Source organism: Coregonus lavaretus (genome assembly GCF_964263955.1).
Source record: "Coregonus lavaretus genome assembly, chromosome: 5".
Lineage (NCBI taxonomy): Eukaryota > Metazoa > Chordata > Actinopteri > Salmoniformes > Salmonidae > Coregonus > Coregonus lavaretus.
In genome coordinates, this window is record NC_139992.1 from 40,374,989 (window position 1) to 40,398,544 (window position 23,556).

The 23,556-nt window shown below is 43.3% G+C and overlaps 2 protein-coding genes across 2 annotated transcripts in view; one reads left to right on the top strand and one right to left on the bottom strand.

Annotated features, from left to right (window-relative positions):
• LOC311128898 (plexin-C1-like) lies at positions 1–20,689 on the top strand. The gene is made up of 30 exons (XM_084161126.1): positions 1–972; positions 1,104–1,244; positions 1,804–1,938; positions 2,030–2,139; positions 2,523–2,803; positions 2,901–3,003; positions 3,278–3,365; positions 3,478–3,516; positions 8,663–8,796; positions 9,019–9,195; positions 9,432–9,534; positions 9,737–9,916; positions 10,055–10,225; positions 10,348–10,447; positions 10,645–10,746; positions 11,137–11,240; positions 11,374–11,415; positions 11,538–11,662; positions 11,870–12,068; positions 12,538–12,684; positions 13,590–13,758; positions 13,955–14,055; positions 15,068–15,140; positions 15,793–15,827; positions 15,909–16,001; positions 16,299–16,462; positions 16,782–16,929; positions 19,051–19,191; positions 19,288–19,362; positions 19,876–20,689. Exons 1-30 carry the CDS (start codon positions 13–15, stop codon positions 19,969–19,971), a joined length of 4,536 nt encoding a protein of 1,511 aa, XP_084017252.1. The 5' UTR covers positions 1–12; the 3' UTR covers positions 19,972–20,689.
• Positions 20,278–23,556, bottom strand: part of LOC311128899 (centrosomal protein of 83 kDa-like) — a 9,393-nt gene continuing 6,114 nt past the window's right edge. Inside the window, exons 10-16 of the mRNA XM_084161127.1 lie at positions 23,299–23,448; positions 23,117–23,192; positions 22,831–22,988; positions 22,527–22,656; positions 22,279–22,382; positions 22,010–22,205; positions 20,278–20,951 (exon numbers count right to left, since the gene is read on the bottom strand). Coding sequence (XP_084017253.1) covers positions 20,805–20,951; positions 22,010–22,205; positions 22,279–22,382; positions 22,527–22,656; positions 22,831–22,988; positions 23,117–23,192; positions 23,299–23,448 — 961 coding nt within the window. The 3' untranslated portion in view covers positions 20,278–20,804. The remainder of the gene's footprint in view (positions 20,952–22,009; positions 22,206–22,278; positions 22,383–22,526; positions 22,657–22,830; positions 22,989–23,116; positions 23,193–23,298; positions 23,449–23,556) is intronic.

Below are 23,556 nucleotides of genomic sequence, written 5' to 3' on the forward strand. Positions count from 1 at the left end.
TTGACTGACTACATGACATACGAGATGAGGGCTGTTTTCTGGGGGGTTCTCCTCGCCTGTGTGGAATGGGGTCGGGGCCAGGAGACTCAGACATTTGATGTAGACGTCCGCGACTTTGCCGTTGGTGACAGCTCGGTATACGTCGTTACCGATGACCGACTCTACCAGGTGAACCATGTTTTTACCAAAGTTATAAAGAGGGATAATCTGAATTTAGTTGATCCTAACCAAGAAGTACCTCCTGATGAAACTTATCCATTTAAGGTAAACATTTTACTGCCATTCATCACAAACAAGACCTTGATCACCTGTGGGAGCGCAAAATGCGGCTACTGTGAAATACTCGATCTCAACGAAATCTCAAAATCTGTTCATTCCGAGTATATTGAAGTGGGTTCATTGGCCCCTGGAGATTCAACCATTGCTTTTATTGTTGATGTCGGGAAGAACTCCTACATTATGGCTGGAAGGTTGCACGTGCGTGAAGCGTGTCCCAATTCTTATCAGTTGTTTGTCCTACGGAATACACAGCAAGGACAGTATGGGGGAATCTTTTCTGATTCAGAAGATGGTGCGAATCCATGTATTAACACCAGACACAAGGAGAACTTTCAGTTTGTGGACGGCTTTCAGAGTAATTCACACATCTACGTGTTCTTGAACGTTCCCAAAGAGCCTCAAGTTCGACTTATTTGGTTCAAGAGCAAGAACAATAAAGCAACCACTTTGAACTCCCTCGAAGGTACGACACTCAAATGCTGTGGAAACATGGAACGCCGGCGGCTCCTGTCTTCCTCTGTGATTCCAGGTTCTGGTGGGCCCCATGGGCAGGTGCTCTGGGCAGGTGTGTTCACTGCAGATAACACAAGCCACCCCATCAACACCATGCTGGCCATCTATGACATCAGCCCCTCAGCAGGGCGTCAACTCGAATACAAAGACCCAGACTTCTGCTATGAATGCTGTGGAGAGGTTGGTGAGATGATGATGATGTTATATATGGTTGATAACCAACACCATAGCAAAGACACTATCAATATTGTTACCCTAATTTCTTAGCAAATGTGTTGAGATTGTCTGTAACACTATGTATGCTGTTCCAGTCATCACCAAAGAGGAACACCAAGGACCTGCAGCCAGTGGTGGAGGTGTTTAAATACAGCTCCATGACATCAGTGTTGGCAGTGAGACACAACTCCTGGCTGGTGTTCTTCATTGGGACAGGAGACGGACAACTCATCAAGGTCTGTGGAACGCATTTATGAGAACTCTTAACACACACACACACACACACACACTTGCCTCGTAACACCCCTCTCATGTCATTATTTCTCCCTTGAACACACAGATACCCATACAACAGAATTACAGCATTTTCTACCAAACGTGGCTCGCATGAGGGAATTTGAGGTCTAAATTAGCCTGGAGAAACCCCACAGTAACTTTACTAGGCACAATATTCTCCTTCATGCAGTGTTGTCCCTGGAAAGCTTTAATAATCCAGCCAAATCCCCTGTATATTTCTAACAGAAATATCACAGCAATGCAGTACACTCTAACAAACCATACAGGGGTTTGGTCACCACTACACATCAATGATTGTTAACCTATCATGTATCATCATCATCAAATTCATACTATTGTTGACAGAGAGAAATGTGTGCAGTAAACTGACATTTACAACTGCAGTATATGTGATTTCCTAGGGCCATGTTATACATTATATTGTGGTTTGTTAGTGTGATATGTCACCTCTACAGAGAGAAGTGCATTGTTAAAGTGTTACTTTTTGTCCCGTGTCAGCTTGCTGTAGACAAGGCCTACAAACCTGCCTGTCCCAGAGTGCTCTACAAGTCAGATGACGACCGCAGTGTGTTTCCCAAGATGCACCTGGATCCAGTGGACCGCAAACATGTGTACATGGCACTGAGGAACCAGGTAAGTTCTACTGTACACAGAGACAAATATTATACTGTACAACCATTCTGAAATAGGACCCAGGACATAATATTGTGTGTGTTTGTTCTAGATGATGCGTGTGCCTGTGGCTCAGTGCAGTAAACACAAGAGTCTGAAGGACTGTTGGTCTGCTCAGGACCCCTTCTGTGGCTGGTGTGAGTCTGAGAACAACAAGTCAAGGTCAGTCACAAGAACCACAACTACACACTTCTACAACTTACACTATATAGAGATGTATTTATTATGTCACATTTTCCTTTCTAAAATGTACATACATGTACAAACAGTGCCAGTCATTTCAATGTAATTAAATGAGGACAGTTGTCTGGTTTGTCTGTGTTAATGACATACCTCAGCCCAGGGTTTTTCATACCATATGATCTTGATGACATTTGTTTTGTGGTAGAACATAGAGCTCAATGGGCATTTCCTCTATCACCCAAAGCTTCTTAGAATAAACTTGCCAATATAGATGAAACTTCCTGTGAATATACTTCTATGTCCTGTTTTTCAGTATCACCCTAAACCTGCTCATCTTGACCCCTCTATGTGATGTGTTCTAGATGTTCGTTTCAGGATGACTGTCTTCAGCCTTCAGCCTGGATCTCCATCTCTGAGGACTCCCAACAACAGAACATGGTCACTTACCAGGTGGAGAAGAACAGCAGTGGAGAGAAGTTCACACTCACTGTCAAGGTCCACCTGAATGTGAATGGGATAGGAAGTCTCGCCTTCGCCTGTAACTTCCTTATAGGAAGTGGTAATCTGTGTGACAGCACAAGCCCCGCTCCAGCGTTGCCGCAATGCTCCTGTCTGTTCTCCATCGACCAGCTTCCTGCTAAAGGTCAGTAACCTTTCACCTTCTAACTCTCCTGTAGATTTCTCAATGACAAAATGGAGCATCTTGCTTAGAGATTGTTTCCCTGTGTTCTTCCACGTAGGTCTGAATGTCACAGTGAAGATAAGACTGGGGAAGCAGAACCTTGTTGAGAAACTAATGCTAACTGACTGTTCAGACATCACTGGACCACCTACCTCTGCCCTGTTAGTCAGAAATCCCAGATCTGTCATGCTACGGCTCAGCACCTTGATATGGCTATGTTTGAACCTACTTGTTTGGGACCTACTTGTTTAGACCTACTTCAATATTGACCATAATGACATCTTTTAAATTATATGTTGGGCAGATTGTGTTATACACTTGCCATTCTGTATGTTATAGATTTGTTAGTACACATTTTGCATACATAACAGATAGTACACATGTTTATGATTCAATTCACTGTAGTTTTCTTGTTCCTTTCTCTGTGTCTCTCAGGTGTTCTCAGTGCATGACAGCTGGATGTAGCTGGAGTAATGATGCTTGCTCCTGGAAACCTAGGTCTGCCAACTCAGACCCCATACAGGTATGACACACACACACACACCTTCTTCTTTGAGGGTGTTCATCTCGCAACTTCTTCACCCATGTGTGTTCCTGTATCTAGTTCATCAACCCTCTCTCACTTCCTTCCCCAGGACGTGTGCAGACTCAGCCAGTCAGGGATGAACTACTCTGTAAGTCCATCATACTGATCTTTTTCCCTCTTTATCAGCATCTCTCAGTGGATCTTCTGTCCATTATAAGGCAGTTTGATCTCAGAACAGGGAACTAGGTGTGCGTGTATGTGCACATCTGTGTCTGCATGTGACACAGAGTGGGCTTGAAGTGGTCTGGGATTTTCACATTGTCTCAGGAAATTGCAGGCACAGTTATTTCATGCTAAGTACCTATCAAATAGCTAATGACATGTGTTTTATGAAATGTGACAAGGCTTTGGTCAGCTCTGAAATAGTTCACGACAACTCATACACTACCACAAAATGTTCAATTCACAGTGTGTCGTAAGCTACTTACATACATACATACATACATAAAGTTGAAGTCGGAAGTTTACATACACCTTAGCCAAATACATTTAAACTCAGTTTTTCACAATTCCTGACATTTAATCCTAGTAAGAATTCCCTGTCTTAGGTCAGTTAGGATCACCACTTTATTTTAAGAATGTGAAATGTCAGAATAATAGTAGAGATAATGATTTATTTCAGCTTTTATTTATTTCATCACATTCCCAGTGGGTCAGAAGTTTACATACACTCAATTAGTATTTGGTAGCATTGCCTTTAAATTGTTTACCTTGGGTCAAATGTTTTGGATAGCCTTCCACAAGCAATAAGTTGGGTGAATTTTGGCCCATTCCTCCTGACAGAGCTGGTGTAACTGAGTCAGGTTTGTAGGCCACCTTGCTCGCACACGCTTTTTCAGTTGTGCCCACACATTTTCTATGGGATTGAGGTCAGGGCTTTGTGATGGCCACTCCAATACCTTGAATTTGTTGTCCTTAAGCCATTTTGCCACAGCTTTGGAAGTATGCTTGGGGGTCATTGTCCATTTGGAAGACCCATTTGCGACCAAGCTTTAACTTCCTGACTGATGTCTTCAGATGTTGCTTCAATATATTCACATAATTTTCCTTCCTCATGATGCCATTTATTTTGTGAAGTGCACCAGTCCCTCCTGCAGCAAAGCACCCCCACAGCATGATGCTGCCACCCCCGTGATTCACGGTTGTGATGGTGTTCTTCAGCTTGCAAGCCCGCCCCCTTTTTCCTCCAAACATAACGATGGTCATTATGGCCAAACAGTTATATTTTTGTTTCATCAGATCAGAGTACATTTCTCCAAAAAGTACGATCTTTGTCCCCATGTGCAGTTGCAAACCGTAGTCTGGCCTTTTTATGGCGGTTTTGGAGCAGTGGCTTCTTCCTTGCTGAGCGGCCTTTCAGGTTATCTCGATATAGGACTCGTTTTACTGTGGATATAGATACTTTTGTACCTGTTTCCTCCAGCATCTTCACAAGGTCCTTTGCTGTTGTTCTGGGATGGATTTGCACTTTTCGCACCAAAGTACGTTCATCTCTAGGAGACAGAACACGTCTCCTCCCTGAGCGGTATGACTGCTGCATGGTCCCATGGTGTTTATACTTGTGTACTATTGTTTGTACAGATGAACATGGTACCTTCAGGCGTTTGGAAATTGCTCCCAAGTATGAATCAGACTTGTGGAGGTGTACAACATTTTTCTGAGGTCTTGGCTGATTTCTTTTGATTTTCCCATCATGTCAAGCAAAGAGGCATTGAGTTTTCAGACCCCTTGACTTTTTCCACATTTTGTTAAGTTACAGCCTTATTCTAAAATGGATTAAATATATTGTTTCATCAATCTACACACAACACCCCATAATGGCAAAGCAAAAACAGGTTTTTATAAATTTTTGCTAATTTATTTAAAAAAAAGAAGAAACTGAAATATCACATTTACATAAGTATTCAGACCCTTTACTCAATACTTTGTTGAAGCACCTTTGGCAGCGATTACAGCCTCAAGTCTTCTTGGGTATGACACTACAAGCTTGGCACACCTTTATTTGGGGAGTTTCTTCCTATTTTTCTCAGCAGATCCTCTCAAGCTGGATGGGGAGCGTCACTGCACAGATATTTTCAGGTCTCTCCAGAGATGTTCGATTAGGTTCAAGTCCGGGCTCTGGCTGGGCCACTCAAGGACATTCAAAGAGTTGTCCCAAAGCCACTCCTGTGTTGTGTGCTTAGGGTCGTTGTGCTGTTGGAAGTTGAACCTTCACCCCAGTCTGGGGTCCTGAGCGCTCTGGAGCCGGTTTTCATTAAGGATCTCTCTGTACTTTGCTCCGTTCATCTTTCCCTCGATCCTGACTAGTCTCTCAGTCCCTGCCGCTGAAAAACATACCCACAGCATGATGCTGCCACCACCATGCTTCACCGTAGGGATGGTGCCAGGTTTCCTCCAGATGTGACACTTGGCATTCAGGCCAAAGAGTTCAATCTCTCATGGTCTGAGAGTCTTTAGGTGCCTTTTGGCAAACTCCAAGCGGGCTGTCATGTGCCTTTTACTGAGGAGGGGCTTCCGTCTGGCCACTCTACCATAAAGGCCTGATTGGTGGAGTGCTACAGAGATGGTTGTCCTTCTGGAAGATTCTCCCTCTACGGACAATTCCTTCGACCTCATGGCTTGGTTTTTGCTCTATTAAAAAGCCTGAGCTGGCGCACACCCAGAGATTATTTAGTGTAGAGGTGCTGACTAAAGGTGAATAAACTGTAAACTATAAAAACAAAAAGAGTCGCACACTCCATATGTATGACCTCCCAGTAATTTATTGGGTAAAAAACCATCAACGTTTCAGCATCACTGTGCCTTCTTCAGGGTAATGTCATGAATGCTTGAACCAAGTTATGTATTATGTAGGCAAACAGTGCAATTAGTGCAACCATTGACAATAGTGAGGGGGGTGTCGTAATTGCTAGGTTGATCAGAATGAATTGAGCGAAACTGTTAAGAGAATAGCCCACAGCATATTGAATATATTATGCCATTGTTAGCATTAGCATAACATTAGCATCAACATACATTATTGTTTCATTTAATTTAACCTATATATTTAAATATTTCCAATTTCATTTTTCCAATTTTTTTTTACAAGTAAGATTTTGGTTCAACCATAATGCATAATAAGCATCATCAATAGGGGGAACATATTGGGTGTACGCTGATAAGCTGTAGAAAGAAAACATTCATTTACAAGACCTGTTCACAGAAAATGTAATTGTTCATCAGAAGGGCCTGAGATCGGTCAATATTCAGACCACTAGGGGCAATGTTTTTAAATAGAATATCCAGTAGGCCTCCCTCTGTAGTAGATGTCGATGTTACCTCCTCTCCTTGGTAGAGCAACATGCTCAGTGCCTGTGTATTTGAGGGAGGAGATGGGATGGTTAGCTTCAACAAAGTGAGCTGCTACAGGATAGTCAGTGTTCTTACACCTGATTGAGCTGCGGTGTTCAGCTATGCGTTGTTTTAATTGTCTTTTCGTTTGTCCTACGTAGGCTTTCCCACATCTACAGGTGATGAGATAGATCACTCCCTTTGTCTTGCATGAGATGATACCCCTAACAGGGATTTTTCTACCTGTATGTGGGTGTCTGAAGAAGGATGTTTTTGTAGTGCTATTGAACTGTGTGCATGAGCCACATTTGTAGTTCCCATTAGGAATGGGTGTCAAGAGTGTCTGGGTGGGCTCAGGGGGCAGGTCAGATCTCACCAAGCTATCCCCAATATTGTGACCACGCTTATAGACCACCAGTGGGGGCTCCTTGAAGAGGTGTGCAATTTTTTTGTCTGATTGCAGAATATGCCAGTGCTTTTTCAGGATTGCTTTCATTTTCTCCGAACACTTGGTGTACTTAGTGCAAAACACTGTTGCATTGTTTTTTGTTTTTTTTTGCTCTGACATGCACCGTCAACTGTGGGACCTTATATAGACAGGTGTGTGCCTTTTCAAATCATGTCCAATCAATTGAATGTACCACAAGTGGACTCCAATCAAGTTGTAGAAACATCAAGGATGATCAATGGAAACAGGATGCACCTGAGCTCAATTTTTAGTCTCATAGCAAAGGGTCTGAATACTTATGTAAATAAAGTTGTATTTTTATTTTTTTGTAAATCTGCAAAAATAAAGGTTTTTTGCTTTGTCATTATGGGGTATTGTGTGTAGATTGATGAGGGAATTGTTTTTATTTAATCAATTTTAGAATAAGGCTGTAACGTAACAAAATGTGGAAAAGGTCAAGGGGTCTGAATACTTATCTCAACAACTAAACAACGTTGACATCTGAAATGGAATAACACTGGTAGACATAGTGTCTGTATCTGAGATGTTTTTAGTTTTAATGTGCTTACTTTATTATCATGCTCCTCCCAGTCTGAATTAAATGTGAAGAATTGAATTAGATGTGATGAATATAGCTGTGTGTGTTTGGTGGTGATGGTGAAAGAAGTGTTTGTTCCTCATAGGGTTTGGTGTTAGTTAAAGTGTAAGCCTTATCAAACCCCTCTCTCTCTGTCTATCTGTCTCTGTCTATCTGTGTCTGTATATCTATCTCTCTATCTCTCTGTCTGTCTATCTCTCTGTCTATCTCATCTCTCCATTGAAAGCTAAGATTGAGGACAAAATGAAGACACTCAAATGGATGTCTACCAATGCCAAGATACTATATTCAGTTATACAGAGCAATATTCATAGATCTGGGCATCTTTTGTAGTTACGCATCCTACATTTAGATCACTCATAAAATAGAGATTTAATCTTAACCAGAATAACATGGATGAAAAAGGTTAAATATAGTAAGAAGATGTTTGTGAATAGAGTCTTTGTCTCTGAGTCAAGTCATCATACCTCTTACAGTGGGGATTGTGATTGTGCCCCAGGGTAGTAGTAATTTTTGAGTCATTTTTATTGTAAATAAGAATAGAATGTTTCTAAACACTTCTACATTAATGTGGATGCTACTATAATTACAGATAGTCCTGAATGAATCGTGAATAATGATGAGTGAGAAAGTTACAGATGCACAAATATCATACCCCCAAGACATGCTAACCTCTCAACATTACAATAACAGGAGAGGTTAGCATTTTGGGGGTGGGTATGATATTTATGCCTCTAACTTTGTCACTCATCATTATTCAATAAAACTAAAGAGCAAGCCTAGGGCCACAAACACGTATTTAGTTTCACTTGTCTATCAGAAATATTGTCTGTGTCTGTCTCTGTGTGGGTTTGTTAGGAGCCAGTGATCTTCTCCATAGTGCCCAGCGTTCTGTCCTTCCATGGGAGAAACCACGCCCTGATGACTGGGAAGAACCTGGATCACGTGATCAGGGTTCGCATCCAAGGGGACATTAACTGCAGTTCCAAGGAGTGAGTCAAAGTGGACAATCGGTTGAATATGATTTATTTACTATTTTATGCAGACATCATTTTTTGAGAGAAATAAAAAATGGATTATTTTAATCAATGCTTTTAAACAATGATTTAGATGTGTCACTGGCGCTCACTTCGCTCATGAAATCCCAAGGCTTTATCACTGTGTTTTGGTAAAGTGTGTGTCTAACATGTGTAGTGTGTGTATCACATGGTCAGGTCTCCTGTGTGGAACCACACTGGGTCCAGTCTGACGTTCCACATCCCCAGTGGAGACAAAGGTTCTGTCAGTGTGTGTGCCGTGCTGCCAGACGGTCGCTGTCTGGGCAAGGCCACTGTCACCTATAGGTCCTCACCGTCCTGCACTGGGCTAACACCAAGCACTACCTGGTATAGGTAAAAAAACACACACACACATGTAGGTACGCGCACACACACACACACACTTTATGGACCATGTCATACTTTATTTATTCTGTGAAATGTTTTCTTTGTGTTACAACCTTTTTCATAAAAGCATGTGTTTTTTATTCTGGCTTATTCAAATAATGCTGATAGGACAATTCCCATCAGCTCTCTAGGTGTGACCAACAACCCTCCTCTGATTGGTTGATTTCCTATGTGTCCTGCAGTGGGAAAAGGAGGATCATGGTCCTGGGGTCCCATCTGGAGTTTGTGGAGGGGGTTGTTCATGACCACGCCCATCAGACTATCAGAACCAACTACAGCTCAGGGGTAGGCATCTTAACACACTGATTTAATTGATTTCTTGACTAAGCATCATGTCTTCACCAGCTCTCACGTAACCAGTCAGTAACCTAATGTGAACATGCACACTGCCACACCTCACCAAACTTTCACCTTCACACAACACAGAAATCAGTCATAGTGGCCTCAATATCTAAGGTATTCTAATTCATGTTGTTGGTGTTTTTAGTCTCTGTGGTACCACACACCTCCTTTTGAACACATTCACCAGCCAGTCACCTCCACTGTGTCTCTGAGAGTGGCCAATCAGACACTGGCCTGCTCATCACAGCTCACCTACCATCCCGACCCAGAATTCACCAACTACACTGCAATCAAGACAGGAAACGACCTGCGTGTTACCATTGAGGTATACACACATACACATGCATGGAGGTACGGATAAACACGCATGTGTACTTAGTACGCTCTCTCTCTCGCACTCTCTCACTCTCTCATTCATATTCAGTAATTCATTCACACACTATATATTTTTTTTTAATTTCAGAAAAAGGCTGACAAGTTGGACATCACCACAGCAGAGATCTCAGTGTTGGGTGTTCAGGAGGAGAACCAGTATGTAGAGTGTGTCCTGGACCCCAAAGAGACGAGCAACAGGACTGACTCTGTCATCTGTGAGATAAAGAACACTCCCAGCGCTAACATCAAGTCACTGAGGGTAAAACATCTTATTCAGATCAATCCAAAAATGTTGTTAGTTGCTCTTGGAAACTCAAAATCAGAACTGTCCTTGGAAATAGTATTTTACAGTTAACATGCATTACGATGTTTGTTTTTCAGATAACAGTTGGAAATGTCACGATAAACCTTTTAAAACAAGTTGAGCCTTCAATGCTAATCATCCTTGTGCTTATACCCATTATCATTGTGGTCATTGTGGGTCAGTATTCAACTTCATCAACTTTGTTTTGACTTAGTGTCTCATGACAGACTGTACATGTCCAATCAAGTAGCTGGCACACAAGATTTGGTTCTGGGTTCTGAAATGAGTTCTGACCTGGTTTGGTTGAACAGGGCCCATAGGTTTAGGTATGGTGGTGGTGTGTGTGAATAAAGCTCTTGTCCTGTCCTGACCAGGTGCGGTGTGGTATTCCTACAGTAAACAGAGGAAAATGGCGGCACAAATGAACAAGCAGCTGGAACTGCTGGAGTGTGACATCAGAAATGACATCCGACAAGGTCAGTCGTCGTGGACACACCGACCTTGATTTATATTCTTCAATCGCACACAGACCGTCACACACACACACACACACACACACACACACACTCATACTCATTGATGCACCAAATTGGCATGATGAAATGGATTTAACAGAGTAAAGGCCCATGACTACCACCCACATGCAACACACACATACAGTGCATACTGCGTGTGGTCCTCTGTAGCTCAATTGGTGGAGCATGGCGCTTGTAACGCCAGGGTAGTGGGTTCGATCCCCGGGACCACCCATACATAAAAATGTATGCACACATGACTGTAAGTCGCTTTGGATAAAAGCGTCTGCTAAATGGCATATTATTATACGGTACAGTTACACCAAAAACAAACTCCCTTCTGTTCTCTAGGATTTGTGGATATGCAGACAGAAAAGTGTGATTTAATTGAGAATGATGGAGTCATCCCTTTCTTGGACTACAAGCTCTTTGCTTCCAGGATCTTCTTCCCTGACGTACGTAGGAGCTGAACACAGAACAGAGTCAATACAGCATACCTAGTACAGTCTGCTTTAAAATAAGAAATGTTGTGTTAAATGGACAGATAGGTTGTGTTATGTTCATACTTTGTCCTATTGTTTCTGTTAGGGTGGACCTGTAATGACCTCCTGTATCAAAGACATTGGCCAGGTGAGATTTGATTTGAACTGAAATCTGCTCGTCTGATTGCCATAACATTACTTTATCAATGACTGAAAGGGAAACGGAGGATGTAAGAGATTTCCATAAGTAAACATCTGTCCTGTGGTCAGGACGTGGTGAAGGTGCAGCCAGACGAGAGCTCCCAGGCCCTGTCCAGACTGATCCGGGATCAGGTGTTCCTCACCTCCTTCGTCCACGCTCTGGAGGAGCAGAAGAACTTCAACGTCAAGGAGAAGTGAGTCAGTGAGGACAGGACAGGACACAATTTAGGCCAAGTGTGACTTAGTTGGTTTGAGTATAGGATATACGACAGGTAAGGTTAAGGCATATAGTACAGTAGAAATGGTTTAGGTATCGTTTAAGTCATTATGGATGAGCAGGTATGGTGTGTATAGCAGGTAATAGAGATGTCATAAGTCTGATGTATGTTGTGTCCTACAAGGTGTGCGGTGGCCTCACTGCTGACCGTGTCCCTCCACGGTGACCTGCCCTACCTGACCCAGGTGATGGAGGAACTACTCAGGGCTCTGATGGAGCAGCCCAGTAACTCCCAGCCCAAACTCATGCTGCGACGCACTGAGTCCATCGTGGAGAAGCTGCTCACCAACTGGATGTCCATCTGTCTCTACGGCTTCCTCAGGGTCTGTCTGTCTGTCTCTACGGCTTCCTCAGCGTCAGTCCGTCTGTCTCTATGGCTTCCTCAGGGTCAGTCTGTCTGTCTCTACGGCTTCCTCAGGGTAAATCCGTCTGTCACTATGGCTTCCTCAAGGGTCAGTCTGTCTCTACAGCTTCCTCAAGGGTCAGTCTGTCTCTACGGCTTCCTCAGGGTCAGTCTGTCTGTCTGTCTGTCTATCAGTTATTTTCTTGCTTCTTCTAGCAAAAGCCTTATTAGTTCACACTGTATGTATTTATTAGCCTCCATGTCATTATGGTCAGGTTACAGTAAAAACAAAATGATCTCATAAATGTCCACGTGTTTGAGTGTCTATGTGAATGAGTGTCTGTTTTTGTAACTTTTCATATGAGTGCATGTTAATGAGTTATACCTAATTGTACATGTGAATACCGGTTTGTGTGTGTTTAACTGAGCTGTGTGTTGTGTCCCAACAGGAGAGCGTGGGCCAGCCCCTTTTCCTGCTGGTGTGTGCTCTGACCCAGCAGATGTCTAAAGGCCCAGTGGACTCAGTCACAGAAAAGGCTCTCTACACACTCAACGAAGACTGGTTACTGTGGCAGGCTCAGGACTTCAGCCCACTGGTACACCCACCACACACACACACACACACACACACACATCAACAGCACATGCACACACCATATTTTCACCTTCACATACACACACCCTTCCTGGATCTAGTGCATGGCGACAGGGGCAGTTGGCAGAAAACCACTTCAGTTCCACCTTTGTTTTGTTTGTTACCAGAAAAAGTTGTGGATAGAGGAGCTAGTCTGTTAAAGAACATCTCTCAATATGCTGGGGCAAAAATAGATGGGTTGAAAGTGATGTTACCCTCATAAAGATCCTCAACAAAAACATGTCTTCTTAGTTATCTGTTGGTTGTATTCAGCCTAACCTCAAGGCGTATGTGTGTAAATGTATCTAATTAGTATTCTTGTGCTGTGGTTTGTAGATTGGGACAGTGGTACACGCAATGTTGACAGGAAAAGCTATAGCTTTTTTTAGGAAGCTATTAGTAGATATGGCCTCAGTCTCTCTGAAGCAAAATATTAACCCTTTTAAATTCAAGAAACTGGAGACTAGAAGTATATGGATCAGAGCCAAAATGGACCCAGACTCTAGTCTTTGAGCCATATGGTAATCCTGCTGAGACAGTTGCTCAGTGGTTTCTTATAACAGAGAAATTAGATCGAGGTTTTTATCACAAGAGACGACACCACACAAGATATCCTCCATCACTCTATTCTATCGCTGTAGTGTATAGGTTGTATTGTAAGTCCATCAAGTGATATACACAGACATGTGGCTTTATAAAGCTTTAGCTAACTGTGTGGTTTCCCTGACCCAAATAGAAATACAGTTGGTATGAAGGTTAGCTTCAGTGGTTAGCCATACTGATGAATAGAGCTCATTTCACATTTAATTTTCTAAATAGCCTACATCATGATGTATGTGTGTCTGTTGATGCCAACCCCCCCACCAGAGGCTACAGGTGCTGTTTGCTGTGGGAACAGGCGGAGAGGTCAGTGAGCCCCTGGAGGTCAGTGCTCTGGACTGTGACACGGTGGAGCAGGTCAAGGAGAAGATCCTCCTGGCCTTCAAGACCAAGTTTGGCTTCCCCTACAACACCCCTATCAGACAGATACACATCGGTCAGTTGTAGTACCTCATGTGTCCAAGACATTAGGAGAGAATGCAAGAGTGATGAGTGCTAACGAGAATTATGACTCTAAAAGCATGCACACCTCAAATGAAACATCTTGATCGATCATACATTCTTTGAAAGGAATGGCTTTCAAATGTTCATTATAATGACTTCTCTCTCTCTCTCTTTCTTTAACTCTGCAGAGTATGAGAAGGATGGAAGGTTTGTCCCACTAAAGGAGGTGGATGCCAGCTCAGAGGTTCTAGCAGAAGTGACCATGCTCAACACACTCAAGCACTACAAGGTTAGAGAACACTACCAAGCTTCCTGATGCAGGAAATAAGCCTAATCTCACGTTCAATATACATTTACATTTTAGTCATTTAGCAGACGCTCTTATCCAGAGCGACTTAGTTAGTGAGTGCATACATTTTCCCCCCTATTTTTTTCCATACTCTCTCTTTATCTCCTATCACCATATTGGACAGAGGTAAAAAAAAAAGAAATTGACATGTAGTTGAAGGCCTATACTGCAAAAATGCAGATTAAAAGGTCCAATCACTTGCAGCTGTAGTATTACTCAATGGCTCAACCGCTGAAGATCTGCGCTATAGCGAGATTTACATTTAAAGGCAACATTCCTGTGTTTGTGGAGACTGCATTCACGGTAAACCCTGCATATGTCGGCTCAATCGGAAAATACCTTTACATTTCAATCGCGCTATAATACTGAAGATACGTAGATCTTCAGCGGTACGGATTGAATCTAGTCCTAAGTAGTTGTAATAGCTAGACGGATTAGGTTATCAAATTGTTGCTTAATGTCACCAAACCAACATGCACAAATTCGTCAGGTATCTTATTATAATAATATGCCATTTAGCAGACGCTTTTATCCAAAGCGACTTAGTCATGCGTGCATACATTTTTAGGTATGGGTGGTCCCGGGGATCGAACCCACTACCCTGGCGTTACAAGCGCCGTGCTCTACCAGCTGAGCTACAGAGGACCACATAAGCACATAATAAGTAGAGGGTCTCACTAGAACATCCTTGAAATTGAACAGTGTACTGCTCTCATTCTGCAGCCTGGTTTTCAAGGCTACTAACAAGCAGTATTAGCTCCATTCAAGGCAGCCTGGCTGGTAGGACTGAGCTGCCCGTGTCACAAGGTCAAACCAGACCACAATTAGATTAGAACTCCTGTACTCGTTATTAGTCTCACTGTAGAACATCACTGTATTTGAGGTCTACCAGCTGGTTGAGAAGCTGGTAACTCAGCATTTATCGACCTTCTAACTCAGTGTGTTTCTACAGGTACCGGATGGAGCGTCCATCAAAGTGCTCTCTAAGACTCATGGCCCTCTGAGTCCTCAGAGCAGGCTGAAAGGTAAGGGTGTCAACAGAGATTGCCATTCTACAGTGCACCATGCCTCGATAGCTCCTGGAGTTGTGGACCTTGTACACGTCACCTCACAATGTATTAAACAGGGAATGAATGGTGTGTGGTGGGGGGGGGGGTCAAAGCTTCTAATTATAACATAAAGGACCCTTTTGTGAGTGCCTACCCTACACACAGAGTACACACCAACAGTATACACACACACACACAAGCATGCTCATAGTTAATGCTCATCACACTACCACACGTGTGCACAGAGTAACTTTTGCGATTCGGTTTGTCAAAGTTTTATTGTATTTATTTATTGTGGCATGGTGAAGTCCCATTGAGACCAAGGTCTATTTTACAAGGGAGCCCTGCGTGACAAACAATTACTCAATCAAGGCAGCATGGGTGCATAAGAAATGCACAAACTAAAAATACAAATCATAAAAAACAACATTCAACAAAACAAACATTACTCAATAAAGTTGCGTTTAAAGTAGACATGTTTTGGTCCACATTTACCCTCCCCCTCTTTCTAAAATTGTTATATGGCAGATGTGAGATGCAAAACCACATAACTGTGTCAGCTTATATAAAACACTAACAGAAACCAGGAAGCTATTTAGTACAATTGTCTGTTGTGTATTTTTCACAGACGATCAGAACTACTCCACAAAGTACTTCCATCTGGTAAGTGGCAACATGACCTCTGAATTAGTTGTCCCTGATGTGCATTTGATCTGATTGATTAAAAGTGCTCTATGACCCCAGATTGACCCTGACATTGACCAGGACCAAAAGAACAGGGAGAGGAAGAAGCTGAAACTGAAGGAAGTGTACCTCACCAAGCTGCTCTCCACCAAGGCAAGAGGAACTCACTGTTAACTTACATCCTGACCTGTCAAACCAACCCCTTTCAACCTGCCACTGTCCTCTGATAAATGGTTAACTGAAAGATTGAAATGTCTAGGCAGTTATGTGAGATCCAGCATACAGTGACTGTGTAACAGTTCCCTTCCCTTATCTAATTTCCCTTATGAACATTGCTTTAAAAAAAAAAAGTGGATAGGTACTAAAGTGGCTTGCTCGGAGCGGTCAGTGCGGTTTCAGTGTAAGGGACATTATATATGGCCATATACCATCCACTTCCTCCTCTCTCAGGTGGCTGTGCATTCGTTTGTGGAAAAACTGTTCAGAACCATCTGGGGAACCCCTAACCTCAAAGCCCCGCCTGCCATCAAGTACTTCTTTGACTTCCTGGACGCCCAGGGAGAGAACAAGAGGATCAGTGACCCGGATGTACTACACATCTGGAAAACTAACAGGTATGTGTTCATCTGGGTAATATTCATTAGGTCACACCGTAGCAAAAACATTTTGCAATGGAAAACGAATGAGCGTTTTATTGGACAAGTTCAAGTAGTCTCTCTATTTTTCAGTGTTTTCTTCCATTTGATGCCTAATGAATATGACCCTGATAGTACACCTGTTTGAGTATGTTTATAGTAGAATCCATCTTTCTTAATGTCTTTCCTCATGTCCAATCAATGTGTTGTATCTACTAATTCAATACTCAAGCCACTACTCACTGTATTGGGATAGTGATAGAATGTTTGACTGGTCCTCTGTCCTGCTCCTTCCCAGCCTGCCCCTGCGGTTCTGGGTGAACATCCTGAAGAACCCCCAGTTTGTGTTCGACATGGAGAAGACCCCGCCCCTGGACGGCTGTCTGTCCGTCATTGCCCAGGCCTTCATGGACTCCTTCTCCCTGTCTGAGAAACAGTTGGGCAAGGTGGGGCCAGGACAGAGACATCACAGAATATAATGACTAACACACCTCATCTCTTGTGCTTTTGTGTACATTTCTGCAAATCTCAATGTCAAATATGCAAAAAGAGTTTGTGGTTCAACTATAAAAACCGCTGCCCTCAAACTTAGTAGAGTGCATATGTCACCAAGAACTGTCATGCTAATCTACGGGTTCAAACCTTTATTTTTTTTGCACAACTTTCAATGTAAAATATATTAGGAGCCATGTAACAGACAGAGGTTGGTGGTTCAAACCTCATCTCTTGCGCATTTGTGTACGTTTCCACAAACCTCAACGTCAAACATATGAAGAGTAGAAAATGTGAAGGAGTCGGTGGTTCAATTCCTGCCTTGCACCCGAGATGTAGGTTCAAAGTTAATTTCTTGTGCTTTTGTGTACGTTTCACAATTCTCTATGTCAAATATACAAAGAGCCGGGTAAAGAATGTGAAGGAGACAGTGGTCCAATGGTTAAATCCCTGACTAGCGGCCAAGAGTTTGTAGGTTCAAATCTAATTTCTTGTACGTTTCTGCAACTGTCAATGTCAAATATACAAAAATAGTTTGTGGCTCTGGTGCAAGAATCTCACCCCGATAAGCACAGGGTTGTAGGTTTGAACCCAGGTGCCAGCTCCTGGGCATGGTTGCCTACTGAGGTCTCTGCTGGTCAGTGAGTCAAGGCCAATAGTGCTGAGCGATTAGTGCTTTGAGGTTGTTTCAGTTGGATTATTATAAGATTATCAGTTTTCGATTTCATATTATTTATTTTTTATACATTAAATGTGCTATGCATTATGTGGGTTGAATGCTGTAACACAGAATAAAACAATTAATAAAAGTCCCATGATGGCAGTGACCACCCATTACTGCTTATCACTTATTAACCATCATTTATTCACATTACTTTAATAAAATATTTCAGTTGTTTAATACATTTGTTTTATTTGATGACTTTAGTATTTCATTCCAAGTCATCATCTCGTCTCTATAGAGCTGCTGCCTATGCAGTCTGACAAAATCACTATTTTAGTAGTTCTTCAAAGTAAATAAGGCATACTTTTATGACTGCTAAATACCAACTATCAATCACTTAGATCATGTATTTTCAGGTAGAGATACCTCAAGCGTCTTGTCTCCAATGTTCCCTCTAAACTGCACACGCTAGGCCCGCACCTCCTCCAAGACTGCTGCGCAGAAGAAATGCCAGGCCGCACAGAGACAGAACTTCACTGAGTTCACCCCATTAGTTTGCACTATATAGATCAATGTTTTTTCTTTGATCGATTCAACATTATATCAGCCCCTTTTCAATGCAACAAAACAAATCTAAATTTGTAAGATTGAGGCTGTGATTTTGTTGTAGGCAGAGCGCCATGGAGTACAATTATATTGGTGGGTAGCCCACTAGGGGTCTTTCAATCACCCGCTAGTGAATGAATGCGTTTTTAAGGTCAGCTCAGAGCTGCTCATGTGAACATTTGTTCATATTCTTTGCTAGTTATAGATAAGTATAGGTCAGTAATGGGGAGTACTGCTTCCTACAAGAGCACAAAACATGTGGACTACATTTCAAGCGGTCTTTGAAAAGCTTTCACGTTTCCACTAACAATACCACACATTTGCTCAGTGGCGCAAAAAAATAGCGGCAACATTGCTTCTCTCCCTTTCTGTGTCTGCCTCCCACAGACAGGACAAGTAGGATCACAATGGATTGTCATTGTGGTTAATAACGTTTTTTGCGGTAAACTATGTAGAATATTGACCTGTTGGAAACTATCTCCCTACTACATAGCACAGATCAGGCTTGATCTGATTTATCGCTAGAGAAACTGTGCATTGAGTTCACAGAAAGAAACGAACGAAATGGAATTCAAATAATTGAACCGACGTCTATCAATTAGTTATTTAAAAACGAAAAATAACCAAAATGTCAGTTAAACGCTCAGCACTAGCAGCCAATGGAAATGTCTGCGATAGGTATAATGCCGGTCTCATAACTTGCAGGCCTCTTAGTATACCTGGCATTGACAATGCTAGAAGCTCAAATGTAAGCACACCTATCACCAAGATTTGACATGACTCTTCTACTCTCTCTCTGTTCCAGCATGACCCAACCAATAAACTGCTCTATGCCAAAGATATCTCCCAGTACAAGCAGGAAGTGAGGGCTTACTACAAGCAGGTCAGGGACCAGCCACCAATCAGCAGCGCTGAGTTCAAGGAGTTCCTGCACGAGGAGTCAAAGGTACCGCCCCTCTACTCTAGTGGTTCAGTTCTCTAATAAATCATTATTTTGATATTGTACTTTAAGGACATGAAATTTATATTTTTGTTTCATTAGCAACATGAAAACGAATTCAATGAATCAGCTGCCCTCAATGAACTCTACAAATATATGCAGCGGTACTTTGATGAGGTAAACCGCCTGTCCGTCTGTCTGTCTTTATCGCTCTCCCCTTAATTGGCATTCATGATTTTTCCCATAAACTTCACACTTCCCCTGCACTGTATATTCACTTCAACCAGGACTAAACATCTTGAAAAAGCTGTTGTTCAGGCCAACATGACATGATCACTGTGTAGCTGTAAAGCTGCCTGGCACAAAGCCTAGGTTGTGGGAAGTGAGAAATAACTGCAGTGGCATAGCATAGCATGAACCACAGCCTATGCCACTTCTCTGTGGGGTGGTGATTCGGCCGTTTTAAGTTCTTCATTTTGTAGTGATCTACTGTTTTGAGCTCCACAATAGCAGCTGACCATACCTATGCCACATAGTTTAAACATATGCCTAGACTTAGTGTGGAATGATAATCCCCCATTGTGGCATATTGCTACTGGCTGACTTCTTAAATTTATGGACACAAGCTGTCCTTTTTTTTGTTGCCAACATGTAAACAAAACAATTGGATGTGTGGTGTTTCCCTGGCAGATTAAACTGAAGTTGGATCAGAACAGCGCCCCTGTGGAGCTGAAGGAGCAACTGCAGAGCCTGTTTGACAGCCTCAAGAGCTGTTCCTCGAACTGAGCTCACTCCCTCCCCTTTGACATGCTGAAGGCCAGAAAGCTGTTCTAAGGACCGATGTCCAACTCGCTTTGCTATTCAAAGACAAAATATGTCAGGAGACTAGAGATTTACAATTCAAGAAAAAAAAACGAGGAAGGCTTTTCAGATAACTGGGATGAACCAAATGATGGCAGGAATTAGGTCACATTCCAGCCAGAAATTTACCCAGAACCAGGGAATATACTCTTATTCTGAAGCTGGGACTTTTGTTTCCTCAACTGAAGCACTAAAGAGTTCAGCGGTTCTAGTGCCAATGGTTCACACAAGAAAGTCATAAACATTTATTTGTATGAATTGCAAATACAAAAACATCTTGAAATAACATTACAAAAATGTTGTGCAAGTCACAGCTCTTTAGAGCCATTAAACTAACCTTTTTTAAACACATAAAACCATTTCTTGTTCAGCCAGAATGCTTTTGGGACTATCACGCTTTTAAAGTTTCAGAGTGATGGCCTTAGTGTAAACATTTTATACAAATCTCACAACAGTCAATTAAAACTCTGAGGAAGTCACTGGTTAGCCATTGAAATCATTCTTTACATAGGCATCAACAGTCAAGGCATGGAAGGACTCCAGTACCGTTACTCACCAAGGAATGTAAACATTGAATGCATGTAGTTCTTTCCCTTTACATTTGATATGTTTTGTGCCAATAAAATCAAAATGTTTTTCACATAATATTTGACATCTCACTGATTAAATTAGAATAGGATCATACAACACCAAACATCACACTTTTAGGGAGTAATAAATCCTATATCTCTCACTCTCTGGGGGTCCGAGGGGGGAGGTCAGAGATCAGGGCAAGAGTCGTGCAGGCCAGAGCCCCTGCTCCTGTCCATGGGAGGCCCCAGTTCCTCCATCTGCTGCTGCTGAGAACAGGCTAACTCCTCCAGCCTCCGACGCAGCAGTGATAACTCTCTCTGGTGCTGCTCCTCCTGAGCGAGAGAGAGGAGGGACAGAAAAGTACAACGATTTGCAGGTGCAGTGAAATGGACACATAATCCAGAAAAATGATATAGGATGAGCCATGACTAGAAGTATAAACAAAGTGAGTGAAACAGCATGTAAACATTATTAAAGTGACCAGTGTTAAATTATTATGTACTTAGGGCAGCAGTCTCTAAGAGCCAATTTATGCTTGATCCGAAAATGGTCAGAGGCACCATATGGATGGTGTGACGCAATTGCGGAGCCTCGGGAGGCACGCAGAGGCCAATTTGAGCTCCGTACCATATCGCTGTGCGCCTCTCAAATTTTGTAACAATGCGGAGGGCTCCGTATTGCTCCGCAGTGACATGATTGGTTGACAGTAGGTGAGGGCAGAAGGTCCTTTATAAACACAAACTCACTTCCTTCACAACAGCTCTGCGCTGCTCGGTGAAGCACAAGAAGTATGAATGCCCTGACTTCTACAGAGGCCATTTCACCGTAAATGCTGCATGGCCAATGCAGACGTCGGAATGACCATGCAGCGCCTTTAAGGTTCAGGGCAGGGTACTGGCCAGAGGCCGGCTAGTGATTGCTATTTAACAGTCTGATGGCCTAGAGATAGAAGCAGTTTCTCAGTCTCTCTGTCCCAGCTTTGATGCACCTGTACCATCTCGATGTTATCCGGGTGAACAGGCCATGGCTCGGGTGGCTGAGGTCCTTGATGATATTCTTGGCCTTCCTGTGACACCGGGTGCTGTAGATGTCCTGGAAGGCAGGCAGTGTGCCCCCGGTGATGCGTTAGGCTGACCGCACCACCCTCTGGAAAGCCCTGCGGTTGCGGACGGTGCAATTGCCGTACCAGGCGGTGATACAGCCTGACAGGATGCTCTCACCTAGCTATTCCATTCAGGACCAGACCCCCCCCTGTCCACATAATGTTATTCATCATGATCTAAAAGTAAAACTGATCCTATATCAGCACTCCTACTCTGAGACTGGCCCTGATCTGTGAACACCAAGGTGATGAGGTATATGAGAATGTACCCAGCTTCAGTGTACTCACGTGAAGGCTAGGCCCCTCAGACCCGGGTACGAGGACGGAGATAGGGCCGAGGCCGGGGGTGGAGGTCATGAGGGTGGGGCCTGTGGCAGAGGTCACCTGGTTGCCAAATAGGAGGCGTCGGAACTCGCTGTGTCGGCGCTGCTGCTCCTTCAGTCGTCTGTTAAGGTGGGCATGCTCCTCTGTGTAGGAGGGACGCCTGGGGAGGAACACACATATTGGTGTTAAAACACACACAGTCATTAACAGACACAGTAAGAATATATACATACTTCTTGGCTGAGCTGGTCTGTAGCTCCAGCTCTGCCATCTTAGCCTCCAGTAGTTGGATCTTATCCTGGTATCTCTTCTCCTTGTTCTCCGTCATGTTTTTCCTCTAGAAAAAGACACAGAGAGATTTAGAGGTCAGAGAGACATCAGAAAAGGGAGGAAGAGGAGCAAAGGACGAAGGGAAGAAAAGTGAAGATGGAGGTGAAAGGAGGATGGGGAAAAGTAGGAAGTAGCGAAAAGAGGCAGGTACTTTTTTCTGTGCCAGCGCGGCCCTTTGTAGTTTCTCCTTAGCCTGGCCGTACTTCTCCTGCAGCTCTGCATACATCTCCTGCAGTTTGTGTTTCTCCTCTAACCACTCCACACGACGCTCCTCCACCAATCTGCAGAGAGAGCGAGAGAAAGGGAAGAGAGAGAGAGAAAGAGGATGGTTAGAATAGAAACCACTTGATGGTTCCAACAGTATCATTTCTTAACTGTTCTATTCCTCCTACTCTTGACATAGACAACATATCCATACTGTATACAGACCACAGTATAAAGGTGATGTGTTGTACCTCTCTGCTTCGTGTTGGGTCCTCTCAGCTTGTGAGCGGGCGCTCCTCAGGTCCTCCCGGGCCCTCTCCAGGGTGTCCCTCAGACGCTGGTTGGCCTCCAGAAGCTCAGCCTCGGAGTGGGACAACGTCCCCAGCTGCACCCCCAGCTCGTGGTTCTGCTGTGAGAGGGAGGGACAGGTACGTGGTCAACTCAATGTTGTTTGGAAATTAACATCAGCCAATCAATGTTGAAAGGGCAATAAAAATGGAATGTCAGTCAGGTGCTGAGCCTCAGGCAGTTTAGTACCTGTCTCAGGTCAGCATTCTCTGTCTTCTGTCTCTCCAGTTCCTCCAGCTGAGAGCCCTGCTGCTGCAGTTTAGTCCTGACACATGCAAAACACAAAGGGTCATTAACACACAAAGGGTCATGCATACTATATATTAATAATGGATACTATACACAGGTACAGTAACACACCTCTTACTAACCTGAGGTTCTGCAATTCCTTACGGGCAGACTCCTCCCCCAGCTGGGCGCCACGGAGACGCTCCTCCCACTCCTCTTTCTGGGCGTTGGCAGCAGCATCCTGCAGCGCCCTCTGCTGCTCCAGCTCAGCCAGACGATCCTCCAGCACCAACCTGAGGACACACGCACACATATTATATAGACACACACCAGTGGACTGCTGAGGGGAGGACGGCTCATAGAAATGTCTGGAACGGTACAAATGGAATGGCATCAAACAT